The following is a 10432-nucleotide window of genomic DNA, read 5'->3' as shown; positions in this document are numbered from 1 at the left end:
TAAATTAACTTTCTAAACAGAGTCTTAATTTTATTTTGTTCATAAATTCAAAACTTAAATAGAGACAAAATTTGTGTAAATGTGTTTGATAGGACTACTAGAGAGGTAGGTAGGTACCCACCACCAACAGATAAGATGGCACATTTTTAGTGTTAGGGTTGATTATTAAAGCAAAGCTCTCAATCCAATTGGTTACTAACTTGAAAGATGTTCCCCAGTTTCGCTTTTCAACCAGTTTCGTTTTTCAAGGACGAGATAAGCTTCATTTATAAAAACAAAATCCGGGTGCATAGCTTTAAATCTGGGTGCATAGCTCTATGATTTGTCCAACATTTTTGCAGGAGATTCAATGTGTACTATCATTACATTACATTACACGTAAAGGCAGACAACATCGCTTTCGGCAACCAACTAAACCCACTAACCATAGCTGTGTTTGGATCAACCATTTACAAATAAAAACAAAGAAAAATAAAAATCAAATCCCTCCATTTCTTTTTCCCCTTTCATAACCTCCTCTTAAATTTTTGATTCAAACATAATGGCAATCTGAACATCAAAATCTCAGATATAAATCTTCATCCTTCCTGAGTCACTATAAAATTCAAAATTTGGGGGAGGAACAGCTTAATATTACCTGATATCCAACTATACAAAAGAGAACTGACATTTGAATTCATGGATTCTATTCTATGTAAAATATTTTACTAACTAATATCCAATACATATAACTTTGTGGAAAATGAGTTTGTACACTTTGAGAGCATGTGAACAAAACACAGAATCTGATCAGTCTAAAACTACAGCTCCTACCTTCAAAAATTGTATTAACTTCACCTAAAATTGTACTCTATTGTTTTAAACCAACCAAAATTTGTGTATTGTTCGTGCACAATGAACCAGACTTCACAAAGTGGGCATTTGATACACAACCCATACTGCAAAACATTACAGTCAGCAAGCAATGTTCATACTTGCTTCAACCTAAAGCACAAATACACAAGACACTATTAATATACATACACAAAAGTAACATACAACGATATTGCATACAGTCAGCAAGGTATGTTCACACTTGCTGAAACCTAAGCACAAATACACAAGAGACTATTAATTTACACACACAAAAGTAACATAAAGCTACATAAATAGTAAAAGCTTGCAGATCAAGATCAACCCACCAACTCAAACATCATTTTCAGCATCCTCCATCTCCTCATCATCATCATCATCACCACTCTCAATTTCACCTTCAAGAAGCCACTGCTCAAGTTCATCCATTTCTTCGTACACATGCATGTACAGTTCATCCGAGGTATCCCATTGGTCCGTACCCAACTCCTCACCACGACAAGCCACATGCAAGAACGGTCTACTTCTAGCTAAAGCGTCTACCATATCTCTGTTCACACTTCCTGTGACACCCAACCATCTCAACCTTGGAAAATAAGGCTTCTTCAACCATCGGAATGAAAGTTCTGTAATCCCACCACAGTTATAAAGATCCAACAATCGCAAGATACTCCCCCGACACCAATCCTCTTCAACCTGCATTGAAGCTAATGCCATAACCGAAGTATCGCCTATACGCGGACACTGACGCATTCGGAGCTCGGTAATTGGAACCCGACTTTTCGCAAGTAAAAGGACACCAGCATCAGAGAAATTGGGAAGATTTGATAGGTCCAGTTCTTGCAGCACGAGTGTACAAGAGCCATCAAACAAAAAAGAGATACACTTGTCTGTAAGTCTCTTGCAACCTCTGACTGACAACGAAATTAGTGAACTTATCACTCCTCTCTTTAAGTATGACAATCCCACATCACTTATATCAGAACCGTCTAATAGTAGAGTTTTTAATTTTGGAAGCGTGCTGATGGCTTTGAGGGATTCATCTCCGAGGTTCCTACAGTCCCTCAAATCAAGAACGCTAAGATCCATGTTGGATGTTAAACGCATGATCGCGTGGTTTGTCAAGAGATTACAACGTCTTAAACTAACATGCGTCAGAGAAAGTGAAGTTGCAGAGATGTCGTGAAATACCAGATCAGTTAGTTGGGTCCCATGAGAAACCCTAAACTTGTATAGCATTGAGCAAGAATGCAAGATTGTCTTGAAACCAGTATCTGTAACCCGACAGAAACCACCAAGACATATACTTTCCATGCTTGCGCATCTGTCGGCCATCAAAAGGAGTCCAAGATCATTAACTCGGTTAAAGTAGGTAGTGACAAACTCCTGCTTTCGGACCAAGGAAAGATGTTTCAGTTTCCCATGTTGATTAATTTGTTGAAGGCCGAAGTTGGTGAGATCGAATGCAACAGTAGGTTCAATTATCGGTGCATCTCGAAGGTCCAAATGGGTTAAGGAGTTGAGATTTTTAGATATTGTGCTGACCATAGTGTCGGTAATGTAATCTACTGAAAGGCACAATTTGCAAATACTAGGCAAGATGGATGCCCTAACATGATTTGGGGATTGATAGTGTCCAACAGTTGGGCTAAGCAGTTCGGTCACCATTACAGAAGAAATATACCCAATCTCAAGAGAAGTGAGTTTTGTCGAAGCCAAAGCCCAAACCCGAGCAAAATTAGGACGAAGAAATATTGAAACATCAAACATCAGGATCAGTGTCTGCAAAAAATAAAATAAAGGAAAAGAAAAGAGAAGAAAACAAGAAGAATAAGAACTGGCTAGTCTCAGAAAACTTCTGTGAGAAAATTTTTGCAGAAGGACCAATGTCAAAACTATTTTCCAAACATTTACGAGGCATCCACAATTAAGATTAAACCGAAGGCACATCCCAAACAAATTATAAGTGCACTTTAACATGTGAGACCATCATAGACAAGCTAATATGCACAAAAATGGAGAACGGTTGTAAAACTTTGGCATATGCCATCATTATACATGTGGATGCAGTGATTGAATGCAAGGGAGGCATCCCCAAGGAAAGTGTATGTAATAATCCCAACCTCTCTCTTTTTGTGGGTTTATTCAATGAAATTAAACCAATGGTGGGAAACAAAGCATCAAAATAGGACCAACGTGTTGTTATAATGTCCGAAATTATGAAATTTATTTTTAAATTAGGACACATTCAAGAAATGTCGGATACGTTTGAAAAAAATGGCCTAAAAACACTAATGTTCCAAAGATGAAGAGAAAATAGATTGACTCCTACTTGCAAATCCTCCAAAAATGTTGACAATGGTCTCAAAAACACTACACTAATGTTCCAAGGATGAAGAGAAACACCCGGTTTGAGGCAAACCCCCGTCGGCAACCACCAATCCAATAAAAGCCCTGAGGTTTGCTGAAGAGAGATGATCTTGGAAGAAAACAAGGTCATCGTTCAAGTGTTGTCAAAGACCTTCAATCTTGTCAAGGTTGAAGAGTTGTTGATGATTCGTTTTGCTGATAGAAAGAGGCCGGAGAGAGCATAGAGAGTATTGTTGAGGAGCATGGAGTTGCGATAGATTTGTTATGAACTTTATGCAGTTTCTAGGGTGGAATAGGGATTCGATGGTCTCGAAGTCAACAATAGAAGTCTCGAATTGTGGTGGTTCAACTTCTCTCAAAAAATACATATCTTCTTGGAATACCAATAGAGAGGATTGATGATAGAAGATAAGTTCTTATCTTAAAGATGGAGAGTGGGGGATGGGTACAGATTGTGAATGCTTTATAGATTGCGAATGCTTTTATGGATTTCAAAGGTTGAGTGACAGATCAAAGGGGGAGGCGAGGAAAAGCAATCGGGAGGCTGCAAATGTTCAGCAGTGGTCAGTGAAGAGATTGGAGGCCCAGACTGGACTTTGGGGTAAGGGGTGTGATGTGGAGGTACCTTGGCCTGAGTGTGAGGATGTAAGCCTCCTACTTCGGTCAACGGTCATTGTTTGGTGGGTCATTTCAATTGCTCCAGTTGGAAAGCTCCAGAGCTTTTAAACATCAGAATTTGGGTGGCGAAAAGGTGGATGGTATTGGTTGGGTTCAAGTATTGGAGCTTTAAGGGGTTTCGTAAAAAGCTTCTAAAGAGAGAAAACAGTAAGAAAACTACTTTATATCTCCATTTCCAAAATTTGGTATAAAAAAAACCGCCAATAATTTTTCATAAAAAAATCTAATCATGAAACTCTACACACAACCTTTTCTTTTTTAATAAATAATGAAATTTTAGACATGCTTCCTTCAACATCTTCAATTAAGCATTATTCATATAGGGACTTCACTTGCACATACATACATATAATGTCTAAATACTTCTGAGATGGTTCTAAGCCAAGTGCTTCCTTTTCCCTGTTGAGGCTAAGCTACAATAATTAGTTAAGTGTTGAGTTGACTCATCACTCCTGCATCACAATGTTGTTCCAGTATAGATGTATAAAAGATTCAAGAAACAAGAAATTGATAATAGATTTTTGTTGCCAAATGAGGAAGAACTGAGAGAGAGATTGGACTAGCTCTCTAGTGTGATTAGCATAAATAGACGACAAAAGCAACTTGGAAATTAAGATTGTGTTGAGAAGAAACCTCCAAACTCTTATTTATCAAAAAAAAAAACCCAAGCTCAATATTCGTTACTTAGTGGAGGTTAGAAACTATGCAAACATACTCCCGTGCCTGTGACTAATCATAGGTAAATAGTAAGTGACTTCATTGAGCTGATATGTGACCTAATCTCCATACACATGCGTATCAGATCAGTACATAATCTTATCATTTTCTTTCCTTTTAGGTCACAAATACTGATATGGAATCTTCAAATTGTAATTGTTCCACCCCTATAATAGCCATTTTCAAAATGGCTATAATTAACAATTTAAGAACCGGTGCTATTACACCATAAGCTCAGCATGAATAAAGGGCACCCACACCTCGCTTTACTGAACTAGTGAAACATCATTCTTTACTAAACGTCATTTCAAGCATATTAAACGTCATCCTAACAGGCAAAAACTAAACAATAAAGCTAATAAATTGCTTATGAAAATGAACTGCAAAGTAAGGACATAAAGCATCTTTAATAAGGTCTATGCTGTGTTGAACATATAACCCAGAAGTAAATCTTATAGTCATCTAAATGTCATTCCAACACATTTTTGTTTCAAAAACATTCAAGCTAAATGGAGGAGACTGATTTAAGTAATTTGTCTTAGCACTCCAATCAACCCACAAATCGCTTAATTGTTACAAAAAAACGGTACTTATCGATAAAAGATTATTCTTGTTAAATCTATTACTAAACTCAAACTGACTCCTACGCAGTTCTATTCAATGTCCAATATACCATTTATTGTAATGAAAACCTTACTTCTAATTCAGGGCAACCACTTAGCAACTCCTCTAGATCAGACACTTCTATCGATCGCCCTCTTTTCTCTGCCACGGAACTCAAGTACAGAGACCTGAAGAAAAAGTAAATACACAAATCTAATAACAGTATCACTTGGAACAGCACAAACATAGCTAATCGCGCACTATTAAAGTTCAAAATTTATTGTTTAGAAGATCAAAATAGTTTATTCTATACACTCAAAACATGGCTTTCCAAGAAACAATCACGAAAAGAGATTCAGGCAATTATCAAAAACATATATGCTTGGAGAGAGAGAGAGAGAGAGAGAGAGAGAGAGAGAACTAATCGAGTACTATTAAAAGTTCAAAATTCATTGTTTAGAAGATCCAAAAGTTTCTTTAACACACTAAAACATGGATTTCCAAGAAACAAACACGCAAAAAAGATTCAGGCAATTATAAAAAAACATATAGGTTTGAGAGGAGAGAGAGAGAGAACAGACCTTAGGTCCTTGCATCGTGTGCCGACCTCAGAGAGAAGCTTGCCGCTAAAATCGGAGCAATTGTGAAGCGAAAGGTCGTGCAGAGAAGGACGAAGGAGAGAATCAATGGCGGTATCGTCGAGGCGAGTACAATCAACCTTGAGGCTCTGAAGGTAAGGGTTTGGAGGCAACAAAGGCCTCAACAAATCGATTGACGCTGCAATCTCCTGAGAATAAAGAAAAAGAAAAAAAAAAAAAAAAAAAAAAAGATGATCAGATCCAGATCCAACTCAAAGCAATACATATGTATAGGTGTGAATCACGAAGAAGCTTACGAGGAGGTGGAAATTGGGGAGAAATGAAAAGATGTGAGAAGCGCAAGCCTTGAAGGTCTTGCAAGTAGAAGCGACTGAGCAGATCGAAGGAACGTCGAGCTTCGTCGTGATGGTTGCCAAGAGCGCCATGGGAAGAATCTCCATGCTCTGTAATTCTGGATTCGAGTTCGCCATTCTCTCTCTCTCTCTCTCTCTCTCTCTCTCTCTCTCTCTACACAAGGAGTTTCTGTTAGAGAGAGAAGATAGGGTTACCGGGCATGGGCTACGGCGCACAGCGGCTCATGTTAGACAGTTTCTGACCGCATCGCCATGTGCAGGTGCAGGGCCGTCTGGAACCGTTGGGGAGATGATTTGGGGAAGAAAGGCCCTGTTTGGCAAGTGGGTTTTTGGTTTTTTTTTTTTGGTTGAAATTTATAAAAGAATAAAATAGTTTAAAATAATTAATGAGATAAAATATTATATTAAATTTATATTATTTTTTTTTTCTTATAAACATCATATTCAATTATAAAAAAATCAAACTTCCTTTTTAAACACAAAAATTTTAATATTTTAAAATAATTAAAAATTAAAATAACCTATTAAAATAGCTTCACAAAACCAAAGAAAAAAAACATAACTATCTCATTACCTAATAACTTGTCGGGGGTAACGACGCGAGTCCGAATCCTCTGTCATGGTTTCTTATGGTAGTTCTTGCTGCGGTTCACAATGACGTCGTTTTGACTTGCTTTTTTTATTTAACTTTTGCCCTTTTTCTTGTCTCCCTTAGTTGAGAACCCTAACACACCCAAGAACAAGAGTAGAGAGACGTTTGAGGAGGACAATGGCGGTGAGGCGAAGTGAGATTGGCGGCAATTCTTATCCCACACTCACATATTTCACTCCAACTCCAACTCCAACTCCAACTCCAACTCCTACTCCTACTCCAAGATCCCTAAATCTCCAATACTCCGTAGACGATCAAAGGAAAGAACAAAGTACCAGGAAACCAGCAAACCAATCAAGTTACCGTCGCCGCCTCCACCATTTTCGTTTGGATTCATCACTGGTAAGTTTGTTTTTTGTTTTGATTCATTCCAACATTCATTCTCAGGCTTGATATTTGTTTTTGATTCATTCACTTCACTCCATCCCTCACATTTTTGTTTGATTTTCTTTTCTTTTCTTTTCTTTTCTTTTTTAAATGGGATTTCATTTACAATGGAGGTTGATTACAGTTTTAGTTATGATTTTCTAAAAAAAATGGGTTTTGTTATAATTTTCCTTTTAAAAAAAGTAGGTTTTGTTTTGATTCACTTAACATAAAATAAAAAAATAAAGAAGATTTTGTAATCATCAATCAATTGTGAGCAAGGGATATAGGTATGTATAAGATTCAACTCTAAATGACCCTCAAAGTTTTGTTGCTTTTATCTTATTCTGTTGTTAATTCTATTCTAATTTCCCAACTTCTCTTTTTGTTGCAAACTAACTGTTTGATAAATGTTTTGAGAGATTACAATAACTATCATACCATTGATTACTATCAGTGAGAGGGGGGGGGGGGAAAACTTAAATGTCTTCATATGGGAAGTGGGAAATATGATTTTCAAATAATTTGAGAACCATGATTTGTTGATAATTTGATGTAGGTAATGAAAAAAATGAATTGGCTGAACAAAACATTGGTTCAAAATTACTTATGTGGATTGTGATCAATGGGAAATTACTTACAAACTACATGAGAGTTCCTAGGGGACTCTCTAACAACTCTACCTGTCCCAATTGTACAGAGTGTGAAGATATGGATCACTTGTTTAGAGGATGTATTAAAGATAGAGATATATAGGCAGCTATTTTTGGAAGAGAGTGGTACTCCTGTTCTTTAGATGAGCCTTTGAGGGATTGGATCAAGAATAACTCCAAGAAAAAATCATCTTTGAATCATCGACGGGCTTGGTTTGTTGTGTTTATTACATCACTTTGGACCATTTGGAAAAACCGTAACAAAATGATTTTTGAGAACAAAACCACAAACATAGTGTTAAAATCATTTTTGATTACTTTGGTGAAATCCTTCAAGTTTTCAGAATGAGTATCACTTCTCCTAAAAAATATCACTACTTTGATGAAATCCAATATAACTATGTGGTCTTGTCCCATTGCAGGAATAATCAAGCTTAATACGAATGAGAGTATCAAAGGGAACTCTACCCATGGCAGCTTTGGAGGGTTGTTTCGTGATGGAAAGGGAGCTTGGGTCAATGGTTGTGACACCCTCAAAATAAACCCATAACTCATACATTCATGATACAAGAAAGAGATATCATATTCCAAACATTAGAGTATTAAGTACAAAAGTATTACATATTGATAACAAAAGTAAATACCCTACGGGCTTACAACTTTCCAAGTCAACACTTGGGTTCAACAAAAGAAGAGTTCTAACTCTTTATATACAAAATAAGCCATTGGCTTGATTTACACGTAATACAAAAAAAAAATAACAACAAAAAGATCCGTCAGCCTCTAAGCCTCCCAAGCTACGTCCTTAGAGGTGGCATACCATCTGTACCTGAAAATGATGTCCCATAAAGGGTGAGCCAAAGCCCAGTAGAGATATACTAAACCAAGTATGAGAAATAACTAAAACATTAGCATTCGATAATGGTTAACACTCGTAAATCAACTTACAACACTATCTAGTTTCATGACAAATACATTCGTGTTTCATTCCACTTTTCCTTTACTTATCCAGTTCAAATTCATAAACATGGCTCACTATCTAGCCAAACAATTAAATGAGACTACAACTCATATTAAAACACTTCCATTATCCACAATTCGAATGAGACTACAACTCATATTAAAACACTTCTAATACTTCGATTATCTACGTTATGCAAACGTAATCAAGATTTCAGGACTTTCACCCTGGACACTCCAGCCAACTTAATTATCATGGAGTCCATCCTCTATCTCCTCCCAAACAGGTTTGAGAGTACATCCCCTATCTCCTCTCAAACCTTGGAGTACATCATCTATCTCCTCTCAAACAACATACATATGCAATGTATTTAAACACTTATCATTTGCAATGATCAAGCAAAGCACATATTCAATGTGTTAGTCCATCCGTCATATTCAATGACATACTCAATTGATTAGTTTTAATTCACCTAATCGTCATGCAGTATCTACAACAATCAAGACTATCCTCCATCGATAGCCCAAAGCAATTATTTCTAAACAGATAATAAATTGCTAAACAGATAAATTAGCTACAATTTCGAAGGTGAGTGATTAATCAACCCAACTCCACCATTCAATCTCATAATCGTCCAATTTCATGGTTTTCAACTTAATTTCATATTTCCATAGTTCTCGGATTAATTATACAAATTAATCATTTACATTAAATTAGGGCTTTTTCCCATCTTTTCTCAAATATTACTCTCAAGGCCAAATTTCGTCAATCAAACATCATAACTTCATTTTAGGGACCACTCATACACTTGGAACCCCAAAAGTAGAAAATCCCTCTTTCAATTTTAAAACGTTAACTTCACCCAAAAACCCCAAAACAACACCATCTATACAAAATACATAACATCTATGTCAAAACTCTTAGAAAGGAGTAGGTTATACCTCAAATTTTGGAGCTCAAAGGAGAAGAAGGACAAAACTCAAGATGCTCCGATCACCAAATTTTTCGGATTAAAACGAAGGCCACGCCAAGCTCCACACTTTATACAAAGGGACTAGGGTGGAAGATCACTAGAGCTAGATGATTTCGTAGAGAGAAGATGTATTCTAGAGAGAGGAGCTCTCAAATGAGGGTTTTGAAAAGCTAGGGAGAGAGTGGGTCGAAAAAGTGGTTCAAAAAGCTTCATCTCGGACTGATATACATCACAGTCCACTCGAGCGTGGAACGTCTCGCTCGAGCGTGAAAAGCGACGCTCGAGCGTCGAATGCACACTTCCAGAAGTTCTGCAGACAAAGGTCCCCGCTCGAGCGTGAAAGTGGACGCTCGAGCGTCCGATGACCTGCAGGGAAAAATACTGAAAACTGAAAAATCCCGCTCGAGCGTCAAACTCCCCGCTCGAGCGTCAAAAGCCCCACTCAAGCGTGAAGGCCAAAATCTGGGCATAAACTATTTGTTTCTAAACACAACCAACCTGTTTCAAACCTGCCCAACACAACCCAAAACTCAAATACAAAGAGTAAAGGATGGAAACGAGAATAAGACAACAACACACATCCACGGAACCAAGTCCGGAATACAATAAACAATGAGAGGAAAACCGGGATCGCTATAATGGTTACTATGGAAGA

General features: G+C 37.2%; 1 protein-coding gene across 1 annotated transcript; it reads right to left on the bottom strand.

The window, feature by feature from the left end:
* Nucleotides 1-905: 905 nt before the first annotated feature.
* LOC145815441 (F-box/LRR-repeat protein 10-like) lies at nucleotides 906-6557 on the bottom strand. Its single transcript, XM_082912130.1, has 4 exons — nucleotides 6116-6557; nucleotides 5802-6007; nucleotides 5315-5408; nucleotides 906-2634 (listed from the first exon to the last, which is right to left on the bottom strand). The coding sequence occupies exons 1-4, from the start codon at nucleotides 6287-6289 to the stop codon at nucleotides 1186-1188; spliced, it is 1923 nt and encodes a 640-aa protein (XP_082768256.1). The 5' UTR covers nucleotides 6290-6557; the 3' UTR covers nucleotides 906-1185.
* Between the last annotated feature and the right edge of the window lie 3875 nt (nucleotides 6558-10432).

Source organism: Camellia sinensis, unplaced genomic scaffold, assembly GCF_055761805.1.
Source record: "Camellia sinensis isolate YWXY unplaced genomic scaffold, ASM5576180v1 Unanchor2, whole genome shotgun sequence".
Taxonomy (NCBI): Eukaryota; Viridiplantae; Streptophyta; class Magnoliopsida; order Ericales; family Theaceae; genus Camellia; species Camellia sinensis.
The sequence above is the reverse complement of the archived record's forward strand: the minus strand, read 5'-3'. Positions and strand labels throughout refer to the sequence as shown.